The sequence below is a fragment of the Erpetoichthys calabaricus genome, chromosome 9 (genome assembly GCF_900747795.2).
Source record: "Erpetoichthys calabaricus chromosome 9, fErpCal1.3, whole genome shotgun sequence".
NCBI lineage: Eukaryota > Metazoa > Chordata > Cladistia > Polypteriformes > Polypteridae > Erpetoichthys > Erpetoichthys calabaricus.
The window spans coordinates 106,879,181-106,904,286 of NC_041402.2; the positions used below are offsets into that span (position 1 = coordinate 106,879,181).

A 25,106-nucleotide genomic window follows, 5' to 3' on the forward strand; every position below is an offset into this window, starting at 1 on the left:
CAACCTTTAGTCACCATTACACTCGTATTACCCAATATATTAGACAAAATAAGAGAAAATAAGACATATTAGACGTTACAAATATCATTATTACTAGGCTCACCCGCCTTTTAAGGCGACTGACTTTTATCCTCAGTTTGTGTGCGCTCCATGTGTACATCAGGCATGTAAGTGTAGGGAATGAGAACATCAAAGTGCCCATTCATAACATCTCTTGAAAACCTAAGTTTTTTTTATCCCCTCGAGTGCCTGTCCAAAGTCGTACAATGTCAGCCCGAATCTGTACCGCTAAAGACGGAGTTTCATGCACTAAATAAGCTATAGATGAGAATAAGCAAGCACCATCTCCCCTGATATTTACTACGCGGTGAGGCATTTGTACTCCATCAACATTAATTATTTCCAGAGACATAATTTTGTCTATTTTTCCAGCGCATCGCGCACAAAAGCAAGGTAACGATGGGAGCACCAGAACTCTGCTCACATCGCGTCGCTTCGTACTGCAAGCCGCAAGTAGTAAGTCTGTAATAAGCGGAATACCGCTACACTTTGCACTCACGGGACGGAAGGACAAACCCTACCGCTTTTATATAGTAGATTATTGTACTGTACATTTAATTACACACACACACACAGTTCTTACACACAACCACTAACCTATGAAGGCACGACCTCAGTAGGAGAGTCTTCAGGTGGTGCAGTATCTTCAGCAGGTGCGTCGTTGTCTTCTTCCGCTGAAGGAGTACTAGGAGTAGGCAGTAGGTGTCTGGGTGCTCGGCTGAAGAACATCTTGATAGGCAGTTGCTGGCGCTGTTTTTTCATATGCATGAGGAGGCTTTTGTAGAGTATTGCCATCTTTGATCATATCCAAGAGTTTCACCTTCTCCTGGATAGTAAGCATCTTCCTCCAGCGCTTAGTTTTATTGTCAGAAGGCTTGGAAAAAGCAGCACGTTTAGGAGCCATCGTGGGGCTTAGATAAAAGTTCTCAGAAAGCGCATGCGTAGTGACGTAAGCGTGTATGAGAAAAAATCGCGATAGAGTGAAGCCACGCAAGTCGAAGCGTGATATAGCGAGGGATCACTGTAATTTTTTTTTTTAGTGTGCCTTCTTTTGCAGGGAACTTTATTTCTCTTGTAATGTAAAATTGTTTCTCTAATATAAATTTCTTACTTCTTAGCTCACATAATGGATGTGATGGATTTGGACCTACAGGTGGGAGACATGGAAGCTCTGAGAAATTCTACTAACACAATCCCAACGCTGCAAAATAATAATCCTGATCCAATAACTGTTACAATGGAGGAAGAGGAGAACCCACGTCATCATTCTCATCAGTTTATTGTGGAACATGATCTGCATAACAATTTGTCAGAAAATACAGGTAGAAGTAGGCTTCTTTTGCGACACAGCCAAACCACACGTACTTTCAGTAGGTCAAGAAGGCTGCTGACACAGAGAAGAACAAGGTACAGTATAAATAGCTTCTGACACTCTTAATAATAATTTCAAAGTTTTAACTTTAGAATTTTAGAGCACATTGTTTAGAGTTCCTTTGTAATGTGATTTTTGTATCTGATATTTGCAGTTTACAGCTTATTTTACCCAACCATTAAGGCAGTAGACTTGTTTGCAAATAAGTTATCTATATAAAAAAAGTAAAAAAAAGAAATCATTGTTTTTAACCAGTGCTTAAATCTTTACAGTATTGTCTCTAGATGAGTGCTAACCCTAATTTGTAGATAATTTTTCCATGCACTTTTACCGTTGTCTGTTTTTAATAGCATCAGTGTCACTGTGGTATTGGTGAGTTAGGGTTGATTGGTACCATTGTTTCACTCTTGGTCCATGAACAAATAATTTTTGTTTCTAATCGTATGGTAAAAGGCTTAACGTGTTACTCAAACCTTAGTGTAGGATAGAGGGGCATGGGTTTATGAGACACTAAGACTCCTCCTTGTACAGATAGGACCTGTTTCACTGTGGCAGATTACATTTGAGCAGGAGGGGTGCTGATGTATTGTGGAGGCATTTGAGTAGGTTAGTTGAGAATTGTTTAAATTACAGAATGGAGGAGTAGGGAATTTAGGACAGGCCAGGTTTAGAACTTAACATGAAGGGACCAACAGAAGTGTAATAACAAATATGTATAGTAACTTTTATACTTATCCAAAATTTAGGTGCCACAGTAAAGTAAATTAATATATTTAAATACTGTTTGCATTAATGCTATGAGTATTAAGATAAAGTTATAAAGTTAACGAATTGGAATTGTATGTGGCTGCACACAACTTTTTATTATAGTAGGAATAACAGAAACCTGGCTAAATATTAGAAATGGGGTGGAATACAACCTAGATGGATACACATTTTGAAAAGACTGGCAAAACAAAATAGGTGGCGTAGTTGCAATTTGTATAAAACATAATTTAATGCAAGGCTTCTTCAATTATATGGTGAGCCACAGCTTAATAAGGATGTTTGGATTCGACTAGACAGCATTAGGGATTGAGACCTAATATTAGAAATATAGTACAGAGCCCACACCCCCCAATGCAGACAGTAATTTCAGTGTGAATCTTTTTAGTAATATTAAAAAGGCAACTTAAGATGGGGATATTATGGTCATGGGGGACTTTAATTACCCGAATACTAACTGGGGTAGCCTTATAAATAGTGGAGCACAATAACGGGAATTTTTAGATGTGGTCAGTGACTGTTTTTTAAAAGAGTATGTTAAAGAACCAGTGAGGGGTGGGACCTTTCTAGATTTAGTTTTCTGTAGTAATTAAGGTAGAATTTAGAGGATAGATGTGATTGCATCATTATAATCTAGTAACCACAATATAATAAATTTTCACTGGTTTGTGAGAGTGCATATTCTAGAATAAAAACAGCTAAATTTAAGTTTTGTAGGGCAAACTTTGAGCAGATGCAACAAAGCCTTGGTAAGATACATTTTTAAGTTTGGAGTCAGTGGAGCAGATGTAGGGCAGGTTTAAAAGTGCTTTACATATAAGTCAAGGCAAATTTGTCCCAAAATTTAAAAGCAGCAAAAAAAAAATGTAATTCCAAGGTGGATAAATAAAGAGCTAAAAGGAAGTTACAAAGGATCAAATTGAATAAGTAATATAAGACTAATGACTCCAGTGCGAACCATAGTATACAAGAGAGCAAAATTTAAAAGGATATTAGAAAGGCTAAAGGACAGATAAAGAGAAATATTGTAGAAAAGGCACAAGATGACCCAAACAGGTTCCTTCCATATTTTATCAAGAGGGGGGAATATTTAAGAATGGTAAAGGTGAGCTACAATATACAGACAATAAAATTGGAAATGCTGTGAACTTGCACTATATAATATATACATGTGAAGAAGCCAAAAACCTCTCAAAAGTAAAATGACAACTAAGAAGGTACTTAGTGAGTTGGAAATTGTATAGGGAGAAGTACTGCTTGGATTAAATAGGCTAAAATCTAGCATATCACCAGGACTAGATAACATCCTCGAGTGCTTAACACTAGAATCCGTGAATCTTACGAAAAAACTCATAATCCAAGCCCTGTTTATGTTTTGAACTATGACTTTTGGTTTCCCTTTATTAGTGCTTTGACCCTTGCCTGACTACTGATAGGTCATACTATTTTGTCCCACAAGAAAATATTTAATTTCCACATCTTTTAAAAATTATAATTTTCAGTCCTTTGGACATCACATTTTTTTTTTTTTTTTAATTATCTGTTATTGAATTTAATAAAAGCATGTAACATTCCATACTATCATGTCAAACTTAACAAAACTAAATTCAATTTAGCCATCATCCATGAGAAAGAGGGGAAGGCCAACAGTCAGAGTAAAACATTGAGAGTATTAAAGACGGAAATGCATCCTTCTCCACAATATAAATGCTTATTCTACAGTGTTGCTGATCAAATCCTGCCAGGTTTTAAAAAGTTTTGAACAGATGAGAATTTGCTTTTTTCCCTATTTCAAATAATCTATAACATCTCTTACTCATTGACTTAAAAGATGTGGGCTAGGATTCTTCTAGTTGAGCAAGATAAGTCTTTGTGCTAATAGTAAAGTAAAGGCAATTACAGTTTGTCCTTCTCCACTTTATGCCCATCAGGGAGTACACCAAGCATAGCTATTAATGGATCAGGAATGATTGTTTCACCAGGGCTGTCTGATAGGCATTTAAACAATTTTGTCCAGATGATGATAGTTTAGTGCATGCCCAAAACACGTGGCCCAATGAGGCTGGAGCTCGATTGCAACATTTGCAGGTTGGGTTTTGTCCTGGAAACATTTCGGACCATTTTAAATGAGGTAGTTGTGCTTGATTAAAAGATTTTAAGTTGAGTAATTGTATGCTTTGTGCATATGAAGCTAGAGCGAATTCTATGCATGGCTGCCTTCCACTCCTTTTCTGAAATGTTGAATGAGAGATCCTTTTCCCACTTTACTCTGAGATCTTTAAAAGGAAGGGACCTTAGAATGGTTTTTGTATTATAGAAATGTTGTCTGAGTCTTTAAGACTGATTGATATTTCTTCTGGAATAGAATTAGGTGGAAGGTGAGGAAAACTGGGCAGATTTTGTTTAGCAAAGTTTTTAATTTGGAGATGATGGAATAATTTTGTTGATGGGAAGCTAAATTTGCAGTGTAATTGTTTGTAGGATGCAAAGATATTAATTATATACATCTGTACATAATGTAATCCCTTACATTTTTCAAACATTAAAAACTAACTTAGAGGGTGGAAAAAGGTAGTTATCATGTAGAGTTGCCACAGATAAAATATTTTCTAACTTGAAGTGCTTCCTACATAAGTTCCATATCCTGAGTGAATGAAGGAGAATTGGGTTGTTAGTATATTGACAATAGCTTATATACTGGTGTACAAAGCAAGGAATATAAAGAAGTACTGCAGAATTTCATTTCTATTGCAGACCAAGCTAGTGCGTGTTCATCTATTTGTGTTAATATCCAGGTTTTTATGGCTTGTATATGTGCCGCCCAGTAATAAAATTGAAAATTGGGGAGTACCATGCCACCTTCTGCTTTAGGTCATTGTAGGGTTGCCCTATGGATGCGTGGATATATCAAATTTCAAAAAAAATTAAGTTATGATTGAATCTAATTTCTTAAGAAATCATTTTTAATTTATATGGGGATGTTTTAAAATAGAAACCAAAGCTTAGGAAGGATATTCATCTTAATAGTGTTAATTCTCCCTGCTAAAGTAAGATGAACGGTAGACCATCTATGCATGTGTTGTTTAAGATTTTCCATGCAGACAGCAAAAACCTCTTTAAATACCTAGAGGTAAACATTTTTCAACTGATCTACAGTGATAAAATGGAAGGTGTCCAATCTAATGTTGTTTGCTAGAGAATTCACTGGAAAAGCACACTTTTGTTCAAATTTTGAGTTCAGATATCTTTTGAAATTCAGCTAGTACAGTTAGGGCTGCAAGCACAGAATTTTGTGGGTCTGATATGTACAGTGCCATGTCATCTGCATGTAGTGATATTTTCTGTTCAGGTCCTTCAAGTCAATGGCTCTATGGTGATTGCAAGTAGCAGTGGTGACAAGGGGTATCCTTGTCTAGTACCGCATTCTGGTTTGAAGTAGTCTGAAATTATGTTAATAGAAACTGAAGCTTCTGGACTGGAATACAGTAGTTTGATCCATGCACATATGTTCGGGCCAAATCCAGATGTATGCAATGTGGTGAATAGGTAGTCCCATTCAACCATATCAAATGTTTTTTCTGCATCCGAAGATAATACGATCTCCAGAGTGTTAGACTTTGTGGGTGAATATATTACATTAAATAGACGTCAAAGATTGGAAACTAAGTGTCTACCTTTAATAAATCCGGTTTGATCTTGTGATATTACCGAAGGGTGGACTTTCTCAATCCTTCTAGCTAGAACTTTGGACAGTATCTTAACATCATTATTCAGAAGTGAGATTGGTCTGTATGATACATTGTAATAAGTCTTAAGATAGAATATAAGGACTTGTAGTAGTCTCTGAAGGTGCGCATTATATTTTTCTTATATATATATATATAATTCTTTTTTTTTTTATCTCCTCCTTAGTTGGTGATTACTATATTGCATTATGAACTTCCTGCTTGTGGATTTGTTGAGCGAAGATCTTTTCAACCATCTCTCCATGTTCCAGTAATGATATTGCGATTTAAAAATGAGTTGTTCTGTTTGTTTTGTAGTTCTGATTGCAAAACCTTTCTTTTTATCTCCTTAGTCTTATCAGACTGGTGCATGGCACAGGCTGAACTTCAGAGAAGACCAGCTTTTTAGTTCTGCTTCTCAGCTTGGCACTTAACTCTTTAAATTTAGACAGAAGAACTACAGCCTGCCCTAATGTATATCATATTTTAAAACTTGGACAATAACCACTGGATCCATCCCCAATCTGGCTAAGAGCCTATCTAAAATTCCAGGGAGTACTCTTTATTAAATCCATGCCCAGCAAATGAGTACCAGATTTCCCTGTTAAGAGTGATGTAGAGCACATGAAAATGCACTTAGACATAGTAGCATGTAAGCAGACAAGCACAAGCAGTGGAGAACATAAAAAAATAACTTTAATGAGAGTGGCACTAAATGCTCTTTTAGGGCCCATTTACAACTCTAGCAGCTTTGATGGACCCCAACAGATTTACCTGATTAGACTATATATCACATTGTACTGTCTGTGAAAAGGGTAGTTGGTTCAGAAAGGAATAACAGAAATTAGGGAAAACTCTGAGTTGGATAGATAAGAAGCTAAAAGTGAAAAACTGCTGTATAAGGCATTTTAAGACTAGTAACTTGAGCACAAACTTTTAAGCATATGAGAGCAACAGTTAAAAATATTAGGAAAGCCAGAAGATAAATATTGCTGAAAAGGCAAAAGATAACCAAAACAGACTGTTTCAATATTTTAGTAGTAAAAGAACAGTTAAGGAAGAGGTGAAGAGTATTAGGTTTTGTAAAGGTAAACCAGAATATACAAATTGTGAACTAGCAAATGCTGTGACCTTGAATTTTATTTAAGCTTATACATTTGAAGAAGTCAATAACCTCCCAAAAGTAATAGATATTACTAAAGAAGTATATAGAGACTTTGAAATTGTAGAGTAAGAAGTACTGCTTGGGTTAAATAGGGTTACATGTAACAAACTGCCTCAAGTGCTTAAAGAAGTTAGTGAGTACTTGTATAAACCTTTGGCACATATTTATAAAAAAAAAAAAAATCTCTGCACACTGGGAAAATTTCTATAGACAGGAGTCTAGCAAATATGATGTTCAATAAAAAGTGGAATCGGGCTAATTCAAGAAACTTTAGACCACCAGTAAGCTTATATCACAGTTAAATTAATGGTGTTTTTAAGGAGAAGACTGAGCAGCACTCATTTTGGATTCAGAGAGGAACATCATATTTCACTGCAATGCTGTAATTCTATAAGGAAGCAACAAAAGAATGTGATCAGGGAGGTACATGTGACATTAGGTGATGTTAAAAGTAGTGTCTCTTAAGGATCAGTTTTGGGGCCACTGTTCTTTTTAATACACATAAATGATCTGTACAAGAATATATTCAATAAGCGAAGTTATATTTACAGATGATCCCAAACTAGGTGAAGTGCATATAATGTAGAATTAGCTATATTGTTACAGAGGGATATGGACAGCATACAGTCTTGGGCAGATTTGTGGCAGATGAAATTTAATATAAGTAAATGTTTATGTATTACATTTAGAAATTACACATTTTAGATTTGAATACATAAGGAGATATCTGAAACTTGAAAGCACACCTTATCGGAAAGACCTAAGAGCCATAGCGGACTCATAATTATCAACATCCAGACAATGTACAGAACCACTTAAGAAAGCTAATAGGATGTTGCGTTATACGTCGCAATATATGGAGTACAAGTCAAGGGAGGTTATAGTTAAGTTATACAATACACTAGTGAGGCCTCACCTGGAGTACTGTGCTCAGTTTTTGTATCCATAATTGCACAAAAGGCATAGCAGTGCTAGTGAAAGTTCAGAGAAGTGTGACTTGGCCCTTCTGGGACTATGAGGAGAGATGAAGGTGTTAAACTTTTCAGTGTAAACAAACGATGATTAGGTGGTGACATGATTAAACTGTTTAAAATTACGAGATATATTAGTAAAATACATCACAGTTGGTCCTTTAAAATAAATTCTGCAACAAGAATATGGGGACATGGTTGGAAACCTGTTAAAAAGGTTTTCTTCGCGTAGAGACCCATAGGCACATGGGATAAATTACCAAGTAGTGTAGTGGAGAGCAGGACTTTAGGGATCTTAAAATCTTGACTTGATGATGTTTGACAGTGTAGCTGAATAGGATAGATGAGCTTGTTGGGCTGAACGACCATTTCTTGTTACAAGTTTCTAATGTTCAAGTGCCCACTTATTTAATTTTTTTGTCTTCAAGGAGCAGCAGGATTTTCCCACTACAGGTAGTCCCCAGGTTACGGACATCCGACCTACAACATACAAACGGGGCTGCAGCTGCGACGCATGCGCCTCAGTAACTGCTGCTCCGTCATCTTTGGCCCGGGGACTCTGCAAGCGATGGCTGGACGGAGGCTGGAGGGGGTCGATTGCGCTGCTCATGCGGTATAGTGTCCGTCGGGCAGCTCCGGGCGGCAAGAGGTTTCACTGCCCGCCCATCACACACGGCTGCCCTGTTTGTTCTAGTTGGGCGGCTGGTAATGCTGCAAGTGGTGACCCTGTTGTGGCTAAACTGAGGCCATTGAGGGTGAAGGGGGGGCGGCTTGCATTGTAGTGTGCCTCGGATGGCTGCGTGTTGAATGGGGGCGGTGGTGTGAAGGACACTGCAGGCAGCATACTGTAGTAGAGGTGACTGTGATGTGGGCTGGTGTTGAACCGCCCCTCGCTGCCCCTATTCATTCTCAATAGCAAGCCTGCTTGTACTGTTACGCACATAGCAGGAAGTTGTCTCTTGTCAGTACAGGGTGGACCAGATATAATTCTGCAGATCCAGATCGTCTGGATGACTTTGATTTATGCAGGGACGATTCCAGTTCGGTGTGAAGACGATTCTTCGTGTCGTCAGTTCACACTTCTCGATGGTCCGAGATTTTTCAGGTGATTTTCTATGTAATAAACTGAATAAGTTATAGCATTTTGAAAATTGCATAATTAGATCTGGACCACCCTGTACATCACACGTGTTGACGACTGGTGCCTATTCTGCTGTGATAGCGTGTACAGTGCTGTACAGAAGAGCTCATGTTAACATTTTGTCTTCACCCTTCAAGAATGTCTCTGAAACACAAATCTGATGCAAGTGCTGGTGCTACAGTAAAGAGAAAAACCATCACCATTGAAAATAAAGTAGAAATAATAAAAAGGTCAGAAAGAGGTGAAACTCCATTATTCATTGGCAGAGCACTTGGTTACAGTCGGTCAACAATAACATTTATTAAAGTAATGTACCTATTCTGACTTACATACAAATTCAACTTAAGTACAAACCTACAGTCCCTATCTCGTATGTAACCCAGGGACTGCCAGTATTAGCTTAAATTGTCTGATATATGTAAACTAAATTGGAGATCCTTGCAATTCTCACTTAAATTCAAACTCTTATATTACTGGTTACATGACCTTTAAAAAAAAAAAAAAAAAAATTAAATTGTGCCTGAGATGATTTCTTTTTATTTCAGTCTTTACATCAGGTGTTTGACATTTGAAATCTGTATTAATTTGACTTGTTTATTAAATTTTTCTCTGCCTGAATGTTGTAGCAAATGTCTCCACCAAATGCTGAAGTAAACATAAAGCTCATAACAAATGTCTTAAACAAATGTCTTAACAAATGTGACAGATTTTTCTAACAAGTATGAAAACTAGTTTTTTTTTTTTTTTTTAATATCCTGAATTGGCTTGGTATTCAGTAATTAATGTGTTACCAGATTGTGATTTGCATTTTTTTTTGTGAGTGCAGTTAATTTTAAGATATTTAGTTAAAAAATATAGATAATATATTCTTAGCATAGGTGGCACAGTAATACACAAATACACAGTGGCACTGATTAGCACTGTCTCTTCACAGGTCTAGCATACTAGTGTATGTGCTACCTGCAATGGACTGGTACCCTGTCTAGGCTCTTTCTCCATTGTGCCCAGTACTGCCAGCATAGGCCCTTGTACCCTGCTCTTCTGAACTGGAGTAGGCAGCTTTGATAAATGCTATGACTATTATTTGTTTGCCATTGAACATGAACTTTTGGAAAAACTAAAGGACATTTCTAAAAGACCATAAAAGAAAATAAAGGTTAATTATGGCATTAATGGTTAAGGCATTCTACAGAGTTCTTGTATTTCTATCGAAATACAGTAATCCCTCGCTATATCGTGCTTCGCCTTTCGCGGATTCACTCCATCACGGATTTTATATGTAAGCATATTTAAATATATATCGCGGATTTTTTGCTGGTTCGCGGATTTCTGCGGACAATGGGTCTTTTAATTTCTGGTACATGCTTCCTCAGTTGGTTTGCCCAGTTGATTTCATACAAGGGACGCTATTGGCAGATGGCTGAGAAGCTACCCAACTTACTTTTCTCTGTCTCTTGTGCTGACTTTCTCTGATCCTGACGTAGGGGGATTGAGCAGGGGGGCTGTTCGCACACCTAGACGATATGGACGCTCGTCTAAAAATGCTGAAAGATTATCTTCACGTTGCTATCGTTTGTGCAGCTGCTTCCTGAAACGACATGCTGCACGGTGCTTCGCATACTTAAAAGCTCGAAGGGCACGTATTGATTTTTGATTGGAAAACAAACTCTCTCTCTCTCTCTCTCTCTCTCTCTTTCTCTGCTCCTGACGGAGGGGGTGTGAGCTGCCGCCTTCAACAGCTTTGTGCCGTGGTGCTTCGCATACTTAAAAGCCAAACAGCCCTATTGATTTGTTTGCTTTTCTCTCTCTTTCTGACATCCTTTGCTCCTGACGCGCACTCCTTTGAAGAGGAAGATATGTTTGCATTCTTTTAATTGTGAGACGGAACTGTCATCTCTGTCTTGTCATGGAGCACAGTTTAAACTTTTGAAAAAGAGACAAATGTTTGTTTGCAGTGTTTGAATAATGTTCCTGTCTCTCTACAACCTCCTGTGTTTCTGTGCAAATCTGTGACCCAAGCATGACAATATAAAAATAACCATATAAACATATGGTTTCTACTTCGCAGATTTTCTTATTTCGCGGGTGGCTCTGGAACGCAACCCCCGGGATGGAGGAGGGATTACTGTATCCCCTTTTCCAGAATTAGAACAGTGGCAACATTAGCCATCAATATACCTACAAGTAATTTTCTTGACAGTTATCCTTTTAGATGAATTTGGATAAAGGAAAATGTTTTCATTTTTTTTAGCTAATGCAGAAATCAAACCAAAAAGTCCCTTTTTCCCTTTCTCTAAGCAGAAGCTAACTTTATCAAGCTTCATTATGTGGGTCACTGGTACCATATTTTATGTTGTATGACACAACATTATTCCAAAGGAATGCTTTGCTTGACTGAAAATATACAGCATATTCTATATATCTTGTAATTCTGTAACCCTTGCTTAGAATCATGTTTTTTCTAATGGACAATGGCTTTGTTCAAAAATGCATGTAAGATTGTTGTTTATCAGTTAGGAATATTGTGTATTATTGCAGGAGGATCAGGATGTATATTTAACATGCAGTGTCCTCTTGATTGCTGTATTCTTTATTAATGATGCTTATTGTTCTTTCTTTCACAGACAAAATTCCAGCCTGGAGAGCTTTTTCCTTCCAGTTCAGAGTCAGGCAGTAGAGCTTCCAACTTCTGGCTCCCTTTTACACATAATGGTGAATACTGCAACTGTGAGTGTTACTGATCCTGGATCTGGCAATACAACAGAGCACAGTGACTCCGATATGAGCCTAATTGATGCAGAAGAGGCTGTAGAGCAAGCACATGAAACTGCCCCCATGGTTCAACAAAGTACAGGTATTTGCTGATTACAAGTAGTCATGTGATTTACTAGAGCTGAACCCATTTGTTTTTTTTACCTCCTTTAATTTCTTCTGTTTTGGCTAATTTCTGTCATGCCTTTGTAATTGTCCTCTGCTCTTTGGTCTTGGCAGTTATCAGAAAACTGTTTTATAATACATATTCTATGTCTATGGGTGTTGTTCCTGGAGTAAACATAAAACACTTAGGAGGCTACAGAAACATTCCATGGTTGAGTAAGAACACAGTTCCTGATGCAATGGACATTGAGGTGCTTTTCTCCTGGGGGAAAAAAAACAAAAAAATAATAATAATGATAAATGTGCCCCATCAGCTTGATTACTATTACATGAGCAGCTTAACTAAAACAGAAATGTTAAATTTTTTTAACAAAAATTTATGATAAAATTTGAAAGGTGGAGTTGTAATTTAACTTAAATATTGAAAAGTAATCATTTAAATTGCTCACAATTTCACATAACCCATTTAGGGAATTTGATAAAAAGTTAAGTGAGTATATTTTGAATCCTGTGATATCTAAAACCTGTAGTTGTTGACCCTTAATCTTTGATTGATGCAAGCAAGATGGTGCCGCTGAATTTGGCTGACGTCCTAGTCGCTCTGTTAAGATTGTGCATTTACTTATTAATTATTTTCGTCACATTGCTTGCACAAACTACCATCATTTTATTTATGGCTGTACTTTTACTACACTTTTAAACATTGGGAGCCAGTTCACTCACCTAATTCGAGGCAACCTAACCCATTGATCCATCATGTCTAGGTGAGATTCTCTGAGATACTACGTGATGAGGGAAACAATGACAAAGGTGCTACAGGAGCCAAACCTTGGTGATGGAGAAAGAAACACTGCAGCAAAAGAGCCCATGTGCAGAACAGACTTAGAAATAAACCACATCATCCCCTGCCCAGTGTCCTTCTAGCAAATGTCTAGTCACTCAAAAACAAGATGGATGATCTCCGAGCCTGGATTAAATTTCAACAGGATATCCAGGACAACAAAGTTCTTTGTTTAGCTAAAATGTGGCTTTCACTTGCAATACTGGACCGAGCAGTAACCCCATCTGAGTATTACTCAGTCTTTCGGATGTACAGAACTGTTAAATATGGTAAAGTAAAAGGGGGAGGTGTCAGTCTTATGATAAACAATAAATGGTGTGATCCCAGGAACATTTCAACTCTTTCTCATCCCTGCCATGCTGATCTGGAACATCTGATGCTCCTCTGCCGCCCTCATTACTTCCCGTGTCAGTTTTGTGTTGTTATCCTCACCTCTGCCTATATTTTTCCTCAGTCAAACGTGGATAAGGCTTTATCTAAACTCCATCATGTGCTTGGTGAACATCTAATGAAGCACCCGGACGCAGCATTTATTGTACTTCAACACAGCTAACCTCAGACATGTAATGCTTAACTTTCCATCAGTGAAGAATTACCACATAGCTGGGTAACTACAACAGAAGCAGTATTGGTGAGGGCTATAAGGGTACTTGGTGTTGCATCTGGACAGAGGAAGTAGGATAAGGAAACCTGGTGGTGGAATGGGGAAGTGCAGGAGAGTATACAGAGGAAGAGGTTGTCAAAGAAGAAATAGGGTAGTCGGAGAGATGCAGAAAGCAGACAGGAGTACAAGGAGATAAGGTAAAAGGTGTAGAGAGAGGTGGTGAAGGCTAAAGAAAAGGCGTATGATGAGTTGTATGAGAGGTTGGACACTAAGTAGGCTTGTAACTATTGGCTAGACAGAGGGACAAAGCTGTGAATGATGTGCAGCAGGTTAGGGTGATATAGGGTAAAGATGGAATCGTACTTGCAAGCAAGGAGAGCTTCATAAGAGAATAAGAGAGAAAGAGAATTTGGATGATGGGGGGTGAGTATATTGGGAAGTGCAACAGATTAGCTATGAGGAAGTAAGGACAGCTATAAATAAGATGAAGAATGGAAGAGCTGTTGGTCCAGATGACATACCTATGGAAGCATGGAGGTGTTTAGGAGAGATGGCAGTGGAACTTTTAACCAGTTTAATGCAATTTTGGAAAGTGAGAGTATGCCTAAGGAGTGGAGAAGTGGTGTATTGGTACTGATTTTTAAGAATAAAGGGGCATAAAATTGATGAGCCGCAGCATGAAGTTATGGGAAAGAGTAGTGGAAACTAGATTAAGATTAATATGGTTCCATCCTGGGAAAGAGCACAACAGATACTGTTTTTGCTCCGGAGGTGTTGATGAAGTACAGAAGGAGTTACATTGTGTCTTTGTGGACTTGGAGAAAACATATGACAGTCCTTAAAAAAGAGTTGTGGTACTGTATGAGGAATTCAGGAGTGACAAACAAGTATGTAAGAGTGGTACAGGATATGTACGAGGGAAGTGTAAAAGTGTTGTGGTCTGCGGTAGGAGTGATAGTGCATTCAAGGTAGAGGTGGGATTACATCAGGGATCAGCTCTGAGCCCTTTCTTATTTGCAGTGGTGATGGACAAGTTGACAGACAAGATTAGACAGGAGTCCCCGTGGACTATGTTGTTTGCGGATTACATTGTGATCTGTAGAGAGAGTAGGGAGCAGGTTGAGGAGACCCTGGTGAGGTGGAGATATGCTCTAGGGAGAAGAGAAATGAAGGTCAGCAGAAACAAGACAGAATACGTGTGAATGAGAGGGATGACAGAGGAATGGTGAGAAAGCAGGGAGTAGATTTGGTAAGGGCAGAGGAGTTTAAATACTTGGGATCAACGGTACACAGTAATGGGAAGTGTGGAAGAGAGGTGAAGAAGAGAGTGCAGGCAGGGTAGAGTGTCAAGTGTGATTTGTGACAGATGGGTATCGGCAAGAGTGAAAGGGAAGGTTTACAGGATGTTAGTGAGACCAGCTATGTTATATGGGTTGGAGAAGGTGGCACTAGGGAATCCATTCCCGGGTTCCCCAGACATTTTTCATTCCCGGGATTGAAACTGCTGTAATTCCCGGGAAAACGGGAACTGCCAAGCTCACATATATAGCGTGTAAAAGTGTAAAAATCGATCAAGAAATAACAGAGTTATAGTTGAAAATAACTAAGTGGCACAGTTTTTTGCCCCACGGTGTACTGAGTTGCCAATTAATTCAATCAACAACAGACCAGCAGCAGTCAGTCTCCCGGCTGACTGAGCACAGTGGACAGGGAGGAGTCTGCACTCTGCAGCTCACGAATGCCGGGACGTCTGTGCTGTTGACAGCTTTGAACAGCAACTTGAAATTGCAGTGTGTCGGTCTGTTGCATCCGCATTATCTGTGCTAAGAAACTTGCCATCACAGAATGATAAGAAACTGGATGCATCAGTAAAAGCTGAAATGGCTGCGTTTCAGAACAACGGCAAGCGCGAGCGTTGTTTAGAATAAGTGTATCAGTATCTGATGACTGTGCCATCTACTTCAGTTGAGGCAGAGCGTGCTTTCTCAGCAGCTGCCGTACTTTGCACAAAGGTGCGCTCTTGCCTGGACGACTGCACGCTCGACACGTGCTTTCTACACTCTTATTACCGCAACTAAAGATACATGTACTTATATGACAGCATGAACTGCTTGTAGATAATAATAATAATAATAATTCATTACATTTATATAGCGCTTTTCTTAGTACTTAAAGCACTGTCCACACAGGGAGGAACCGGGAAGCAACCCGCAATCTTCCACAGTCTCCTTACTGCAAAGCAGCAGCACTACCACTGCGCCACCTGTTAGGACAAAGCGTTGTCCTTAGTCTTTTATTGGTGTCAACATATTACAGTAGTTTTATTAAAAATAAGTGTTGCTCGTTCTAAAACCGTTCGCATGTGAGATGCCCATGCACTGTGTCATTCCCGGGAATGAAATGTGGGATTCCCAAATTCCCAGGAATGGATAAACGCGTCCGGGAATGGATTCCTTAGGTGGCACTGACCAGAAAGCAGGAGATAGAGCTGGAGGTGGCAGAGTTAAAGATGTTAAGATTTGCATTGGATGTGATAAGGATGGCCAGAATTATGAAAAAATGAGTACATTAGAAGGTCAGCTCAAGTTGGATGGTTGGGAGACAAAGTCAGAGAGGTGAGATTGTGTTTGTTTGGACATGTGCAGGTGAGAGGTGCTGGGTATATTGAGAGAAAAATGTTAATGATGGATCTGCCACGTGACTGGAAAAGATGAGAGCCTAAGAGAAGGTTTATGGATGTGGTGTGAGAGGACATGAAGGTGGTGGGTGTAACAGAGCAAGATGAAGAGGACAGGAAGATATGGAAAAAAGATGATCTGCTGTGGCAAACCCTAACTGGAGCAGCCAAAAGAAGAAGATTCTTAATCATGTGCTAATCAGCTAGCTGGAATTTTTACATCCATCCTCAATGACTCTCTTACCCAGTCGGTAGTTTCTGCCTGTTTTAAAAAATCTGTTATTGTTCCCATACCAAAGAACAACAAACAAGAGTGCCTGAATGATTACTGCCCTGTAGTTCTCACTTCTCTTGTCATGAAGTGCTTTGAAGGGATAATTAAAGACTTCATCTCCTTCTTCTATAGGAATGGCTAGTATAAAGTAAAACTGGTTAAAAAAAAAAAGAATTGTAATATCTCAGTTTATAATATTCTTTAAATATTTTTGTGTGTTTACTAAATTTAGGTCTGACTGACTTGTTCATCTCTACAATGGCATTACAAGCTTTTTTTTTTTATATAGGTATTTGTTAGGTTAAAAACGTATTGGCCATTTCTCCATTCTCATAATTGAGTGATGCGACACAAAAAATTAATTGCACTGTCTCGCTTGTGGTCAGATAATTAAATTATCTTTGTCATATCTGTTTTCTTTTGTAGAGAGCATCATTATGCAATTTTGCACATTTTTGGACAGTCTTGAAAATGTCAGTAATTAGCTTGGAAGTCCTTCTACTTTTTATATGCTTTGCATAAAAATATATTGCAATGATTTGTCCCCTTAGATTACTGTATATTTTAAGCATTTCTAGGAGTGTTCCTTTAGGTATCTCTATCAGAGTGTGTTGGCCTCTCTGAAAATATTGGTTTATATTAGTGCTGGATGGTATGACCAAAATTCTACATCATGGTATTTTTCAAAATTATACCGGTTTCACCACGGTGGCGCAGTGGGTAGTGCTGCTGCCTCGCAGTTGGGAGATCTGGGGACCTGGGTTCGCTTCCCGGGTCCTCCCTGTGTGGAGTTTGCATGTTCTCCCCGTGTCTGCGTGGGTTTCCTCCGGGCGCTCCGGTTTCCTCCCACAGTCCAAAGACATGCAGGTTAGGTGGATTGGCGATTCTAAATTGGCCCTAGTGTGTGCTTGGTGTGTGGGTGTGTTTGTGTGTGTCCTGCAGTGGGTTGGCACCCTGCCCAGGATTGGTTCCCTGCCTTGTGCCCTGTGTTGGCTGGGATTGGCTCCAGCAGACCCCCGTGACCCTGTGTTCGGATTCAGCGGGTTGGAAAATGGATGGATGGATGGATACCGGTTTCACGGTATTCAAAGGTAATTTTTTCCCATGCATGAAGAGAAGGAATCGCATTGCATGACTGTTGCAGTGCAAAATATAGTTTGCGAACAACTTAAACTAAAATTTTGACAATATATTTTCAACCATCCAAAGAGGCATTTAGATTTAGTAAAATATCCAGAGGTGCTTGTCAAAAGTTGTTTTGCACTGAACATGTCTTAGAAAAGGAATAAATAGTAAATATTTTTTATAAACCAACTACACTTTCTGTTAATGTTAACAATCTCTGTCCACTGACACGTTAAAGTGACTTTTTAAACAACTTTACCATCATTAAACTGCATAATATTTAAACTAATAAATAATAACACTAAAATAAATAATAATGCAACTTCCTGTAATAATACCATTACTTGAAGACTTCAAGCCCAGGTGCATTACACAGTATTCACCAAATTAAAATAAAATAAAATCTTTACCAACTGAACCATCTTTAAGGCAAGCTGCATTAATATGGACTTTGCTTCAAGCTAAGCTATATACATAAATAATAAAACTGCAACTTGCATTTATAATGCAATTTGTGGTATAGCCCTGTGGAAGCATATTAGGGCCACAGTGAAGGAAAAAAAATACGGACACAGTGAAGAAAAAAAAACTATATGTCGAGAATAAAGTCGACATTTTGACTTTATTCTCATAGTTTATTTTGTCATTAAAATAGAATGTTGTAAACTAAACTTCATCCTAAAACCAATTTTTAATTTACTAGATTTTCTCAAACCCCGTCATAAGTTAATGTAGCACATTAAATTCTTTGTGTTAAGTGTTCCCCAACCCAGTTGTTAATTGTTACACACTTCTTAAACTGACGTCCTCTTGCACTAAGAGGAGGCGCAGGCAGCGATCACTGCATAGCATACATTCACTTCATGATATTCTTGTTCTATGAAAATTTTAGAATGCTAAGATAAACACTTGATATCATTTTCATGATGAAATGTATTAAACATGCACGGTAGTGTGGCAGTAGTGCTGCTCTCTCGCAGTAAGGTGTCCCCAGGTGTACGTTCAGTGTAGAGAACTTTATGGCAGGTGTGATGAGGCTCCAAATAAACTGGATGTATGAATGTGTATCGCACAGGTTTAACTTAAATATTGTGTAAGTGTTGGGTTTGTGATCTGGTGGTCAGAGACACAAACACAGAATTCAGTGGATGTTCTTCTGAGCAGGCTTTCTTTATTGCACGCGTGCTGTCTCTGTCTGACGTTCCAAACCCCCAGCAACTATCCTTCCTTTTTCTTTCTCCACATAACCAATCACCACACGATAAATGTCTTTGTGAAATTAAAACTAGTTATAAAGTTAGACAATGGAGTGTTCAGAACTTTTAAAAAAAACTTTGTTATACAGTATATGTTTAATTATGCCATCCATTCAGGGTTGCACCCATCCCAGCAATCATTGTGTGCAAGGCAGGAGCAAATCCTGAACAGGGCACCAGCACATCGCTGGGTGAATGCGAGGTATACATACACTAGCAGGGTCAATATAGCATAACAGAACCCCACATCCTACATAACTTTGAAAGGAAATTGAAGCACGCCGAGTAAACCCACCAGAAAAACATGCAAATTCAAGGCAGGGAACACCCGGGACTCCCTTTCTGTGAGGCAGCAGTGCAACCTCCATGCCACTGTGCCCCCACATGATTAATACATGCTTTAAAGCATTTCATCATGAAAATGATAACAAAGATTTATCTTAGCGTTCTAAATGTTCAGGGAGCAGGAATATCATGAAATTAATGTATTCTGTGTGGTGATCGCTGCCTCTTAGTGCAAGAGGAAGTCAATTTAAGAAGCAGGTAGCAATTAAAATGGCTCGGGAACACTTAACACAAAGCATTTCATTTGCTACATAACTTGTGGCATGGTTTGAGAAAATCTAGTAAATTTAAATATTCATTTTAAGATGAAGTTTAGTTTACGATGTTCTACTTTAATGACAAATAACGAGAATAAAGTCAACATGTCGACTTTATCCTCGTCATAAGTGTCGAGATTAAAGTGGAAATGTTGAGAATAAAGTCAACATGTCACACTATTACACAGTACCCAGGTACATTACACAGTATTGAAAGAAAAATAAATAAATAAAACAAGTACAACTTGGCTTGCAGTTGCAATTATCTAGTAGTATAGAAACAGTATTCACACATTTGAACATAATGGTCCACATCCAACCTTTTAAAACCAAAGCATCTCCAGACAACAGACACGGCTCTTTTTTTCGGCAAAAGTTCATCTGTGTCATCATGTTCAACTTTATCATCTGCTACAGCTTCAGTTTCAGAATGTTCTCTGTCCATTTTCATCGTTCATTACCTCCACTAACGCATGTATTCTGTTGCATGCGTGTTTAGCGGTGCAGCAGTGAAAAAGGTCACCTTTAAACAGTTTCCCGCTGCGCCACGTTCTGAATGTTGCTTAGGCTATTTAAACCGGTGTTGCGGTATAAGAAAAATCCATATGATAACAAACGTAAAAAACGTTTTTTGGTATGAACCGGTATATCGCCCAGAACTAATTTATATAGAACGGAATTAAATAATCCGCATTCTCTGACTATTAGTAGATTTAGTTGGCACTGGAGTGTTTATTGGTAAAGTTCTAGAGTAAAATATGTATGGCCTGACATAAAAAAATGTCATATGATTTACTAGATAAGGCAAGAAAGATAGAGAGATGCTATGGGTAGTCATGAGGTAAAGATAAGCAGGTGAAAACCCCAATATATATTCTGCAGCTATAGTGGAGAAGTTGAGAATGGAAAAGTGAAGCAGGGAACATAAGTTAGAAGTGGAGTACTTTCAATACTTAAGATAAATTATGCAAATGGATTGGGAGCTACAGGTAGGAATTATGCACAGTATTGAAGTTTGATGAAACAATTGGGATCATACAGAGGAATTGTCTGTGACAAAAGGATAACTGCCAAGATTATAAAAGCAAAGACACACAAAACCATAGTGAGACTAGTAATTTTGTATGGAGATAAACTTGGAAAAAGTAGAAGGAAGACTCAATTAATTTTAATCAAAAAATTAAAATGCTATGATTTAAATGTGTTGGGTGAACAAAATGAACTGAGTAGAAAATGGGTACACTTGGTGACATTTTAATGTTGAAAGGGGTATAGTGGGAAATGATGAAGAAAAGGATTGTGTAAGCTACACATGTTTGGAGACGAGGAAAACTATGCTGAGGTGAGTATTAGAGATTGATTTGCCAGGAAAAAGAAGGAAAAGAATACCAAGAACCAGATAGAAGAATGTGGTAAAGAAAGATCTGCAGGAAATTTAAGTGTAATAAAGAGATGGATAGAAATAGAATGCAATGTAAAAGAGAGATGCACCCACTACTGAAGTCTTCCTGGATGAGGGAAGAGCCAAAGGGAAAGAAGGAGAGAAGGGAGAAAGTAATAATCATAACAATCTGTGAATAAGCACAAGCCAAATGTGCAGCCTACACACAGAGACCACTAAGATCCTTATGATTGGTAAAGAGAATGTTTCAAACAATACTGAGAATGTATCATGAAAATATCATTGTTGACTGCAGGAAAGCGGCATATACCGTGTAAGGACAATGTGCAGGTATTATTTGATCTGATGATTTTAGATTTCCTCTTTAAAGCTTTTATGGCAGAAAGAAGTAAGCACCTTTCAAAATACTCTGTGGGGGCTGCAAAGGCCATGGTTTTCAAAAGACATTTTTCCCTTTTAGATTTCTCAATGATGTAAACCTCAGTACTAGTTTTGTTTTTGTCTTTTAAAGATGAACTGTAGAATAACATTTGCCTACAAATAATTATAAGTAAATATATCTTTGAAGACAAATAACTAATATCTGCTACCTAATATTTAGTGGGTTCAAAGATAATCACTCACTGTAAGCTAAGCAAAACTGTAAAAGCAACACTTCAGACAAAAATTCACCTCAAGGAGCCAGTGGCTCCTAAAAGAAAAAATTAGGTGCCAAATAATAAAATGTATTAACCTTTCAATCTCTTATCTTTCTAACCTCTGTGTATATGTGCCTAATTCTTTTCCTTCTCCTGTTCAGTGCATCCTTCCCTCATGCTTTTGTGTCCGTCATGATGGTTTAGGTAACAATGTCATTATAACTTTCAAACTATGTACAATCATTAAGAGTCCTGTATTTTATTCAGAATGCCAATGTCAGAGGACCATCCAGTGTAATTTGGTCTTTTTATACATATTTGAAATGAGCCAGCATTTGGCACAGGTCTCAGGATCAAACTGCACAAGTTATGGGCCCTCTGTGCTGATCCTAAGTCCTCCAAGTTTGAAACACTGAGTGAGTTTTGCACTTTTTATTTTATTGTGCTCTTTGCTGAAAAGCCACATTTACACTGAACTACTCAAATTGTCACAAGCAGCATGATCTCAACCAAATGTAGAATGTTGTGGAAGACTGACAGTATTGCACAGAAAGACTTCCCACAAACTGTTATATGACTTTTCTGAGAATTTGCCTTCAGTCAGATTTTTTAGCAATCTCCGTTCCGTTTGTACAGCCCTGATCACATGCATTCTTCAAGAACACTTCTTCATACAATTTAATTAAAAAGTGTCAGTCTCGCTTTCTCCAAAAGTGGTTAAATCATCTGGCTATGAATAATGATAGAAGATTGAGAAACAACACATAATTGCAGACCCATGTGAACTTTCTTGCTGTGTATTAACCCTCATATTTTCAAACTGGCTTTTCAGTTTCTTGACTGTAGCCTCCACTGTTTTCTGAACATGCAATTGAAGGTCTCTAAAGTTGGTGAGACTTGTGCTTTTATACCTGTATTGGTATTACTCACTGCCTTTCCCCACTTTTTAGTTTTCAGTCTGTCTGAGATATGTGTGTTATCCTAGGGCACCACATTTTTATGCTGAGCAAGTGATTCTAGCCTAGTGTGCTGGAGAAACTCCTGCAACGTCTCATTCCTTAACACTAGAATCCCTGAAGCCTACAAAAAAAGATCGTAATCCCGGACCACCTTAAATTCCTTTGCATCTCTTCATCAGCGTCTTTTGTTTAGCAAATGTGTCAATCGGCACAAGCAACAAGTAGCTAAAATGTACACTGGGAGTTACAGACTCAAATCAAATGTGTGTTTTTATTATAGTAATAATAGCTCACTACTCAAAACGAGGAAACCCAGAATCAAACCTGCACCCTTTTGATTATAAGACAGCAGTTCTTACCTCTGAACCATCCAAGATTGGGTTTGTAACTAATTGACAGCAACGTGTAAATTGAATGATTTTTTTTTTTTACTTTGATTATATTCTTGAATAAAAACGCGTGTGTTTATTTGATATTTGGAATTAAGTCTTCACAAATTATACACATCACGTCATTATTACTATAACTTGGAAAAAGTTTCTGTGTTAGGTATGTGTTCAGCATTTCTTGCCTTGCATTTCCTGTCATCCTACATTTACCCAAATCATTGTAGACATGGAACACACATGCATGTATGTATTTCAAATAACAATACAGTAGACCCCCGCAAAGTCACGGTTCAGGGTTCGCGGACTCAGTCGTTCGTGGATTTTTTCACAGTTGAGTGGGTTTACCACCGCGGTTTGGGATGATGAAAGTAGCCAATCCGAGAGCGTTACTCATTTCTCCTTGCTGATGATTGATTGCTGCCATGTGACGCGTCTCTATATGAGTGGGTTTACCACCATGGTTTGGGATGGTGAAAGTAGCCAATCTTAGAGCGTTATTCATTTCTCCTTGCTGATAATTGATTGCTGCCATGTGACGTGTCTCCAGGTGAGTGGGTTTACCACAGTGGTTTGGGATGGTGAAAGTAGCCAATCCGAGAGCATTATTCATTTCTTCTTGCTGATGATTGACTGCTGCTTTGTGGTGCGTCTCCAGCTGAGTGTCCTTGTGAGCCTAAGCGCCAGAAGAAGTTTAAAACACTCCAGGAGAAGGTTGAACTACTGGATTTGCTCCAGGAACTAAAAAGTTATGCTTCAGTAGTGTGGCACTATGCCATTAATGAAAGCACCGTATGCTACATAAAGAAGAATGAAGCAGCAATCTGGAGTACCGTTTCTGTAGTAGTGCCAAAAAGGTAACGACCGTAAGGAATAAAAATATCGTCAGGATGGAATCTGCTTTGGCACTGTGGATCACCCACTGCAGGAAGAACATTCGGTAACATCACCCATGAGAAAGCACGGAAATTGTACCAGCAGTTCACTACAGGAGACAATGTAGCAACTTCCTATCACAATGTTCCTGAAACCTATAAAGAGAGGCCAGCATGAAACCCCACCAGAAGAAGTCCCGTCCAAAGATACGACGACTCCTGAAGCGACTGAAGAAGAGGCGCCACCCGAGGAGTTTTAAATCCTGTGCGTCGTACTGCACAGCTCTTCATCATCATCAATATCATTCATCATTGGTGAGTTCCCGTACATTTTACTGTATTTTAATTAAATGAAATTATTATGTATTTACCCTACTTATAACAAAGAATACTACAGCGCATACCAAAGAAATACGCATAGCGGTAACATCGGTATTTTACATTCTAGCACCATGGGAGACATAACAGTACAGTACTGTACAGTATATGGGTTTACCTTTACATTCTGTTTTTAGGTAATGTATTAAGGTAATTTTTTAGGTAATGTATTAATGTATTAAGCTGAGTTTGCAATGAAATTAAAGTGCTTTGGGGGCATACTGTATTTAGGGTTGAAGTTATAAAAATAGGCATTTAAAAGGCATTTTTTAACCACATCCATAAGTTGCAGTTTTTCACAATTTGCGGATGTTCTAGGAACATAACGCCTGCGAATTTTGGGGGTGTACTGTATATTATTTACCCTATACAACTACAGGCACCTCACACCCAGATAAATAGACTTGAGCTGGGAGAACTTCATTTATGATTGTAGGGGGAAGGCATAGTAGGCTGTTTGCTGATTGTGCTGATTGACATATTTGCAAAGCAAAAGACACTGATGAAGAGGTATGAAGGGATTTTGGGTGGCCCGGGATTACGACTTTATTCGTAGACTTCAGGTATTCTAGTTTTAATGGTCTGCCTAGCATGCTCTTGATTGCGAGAACACAAGTGTCAATATCTGCTACAGTGTGAGGCAAAATCAAAGAATTCTTAATTCTTCTAAATTGTAACACTTATCTTTTGAGGTTTTCCCAAACAAGTCATGGAGAAAGTGACAAAATGCCACAAAAAGCAATCTGTCTATTTGCTGTGCAGTATGCTTTGCTCTCACTTTAATGTCAGTGTTTTTTGAGCTTTGAGCCAGGTGTTCCATATGGTGATGCATGGCTATACTGTGTGATCGGAGTGTAGAAAAGCAGAAAGTGTTGGTAAATGTGGAAATTTGTAAGTGTGGGGCAACCAGTGTTGGGTCTTCACTGCTGAGAATGTGTGTATAGAGCAGCCTAATTCCACAACGATCGTTCTCGGCTCACTCCTGCTTTTGGGGCTGGTATGTTTTCCATATC

At 38.4% G+C, this 25,106-nt stretch overlaps 1 protein-coding gene across 1 annotated transcript in view; it reads left to right on the forward strand.

Moving 5' to 3' along the window:
* The window catches only part of rfwd3 (ring finger and WD repeat domain 3), a 134,600-nt gene that overhangs the window by 31,443 nt on the left and 78,051 nt on the right, over positions 1–25,106 (forward strand). The window contains exons 2-3 of the mRNA XM_051931541.1: positions 1,179–1,467; positions 11,824–12,053. Of these exons, the coding sequence (XP_051787501.1) occupies positions 1,187–1,467; positions 11,824–12,053 (511 nt within the window). The 5' untranslated portion in view covers positions 1,179–1,186. The remainder of the gene's footprint in view (positions 1–1,178; positions 1,468–11,823; positions 12,054–25,106) is intronic.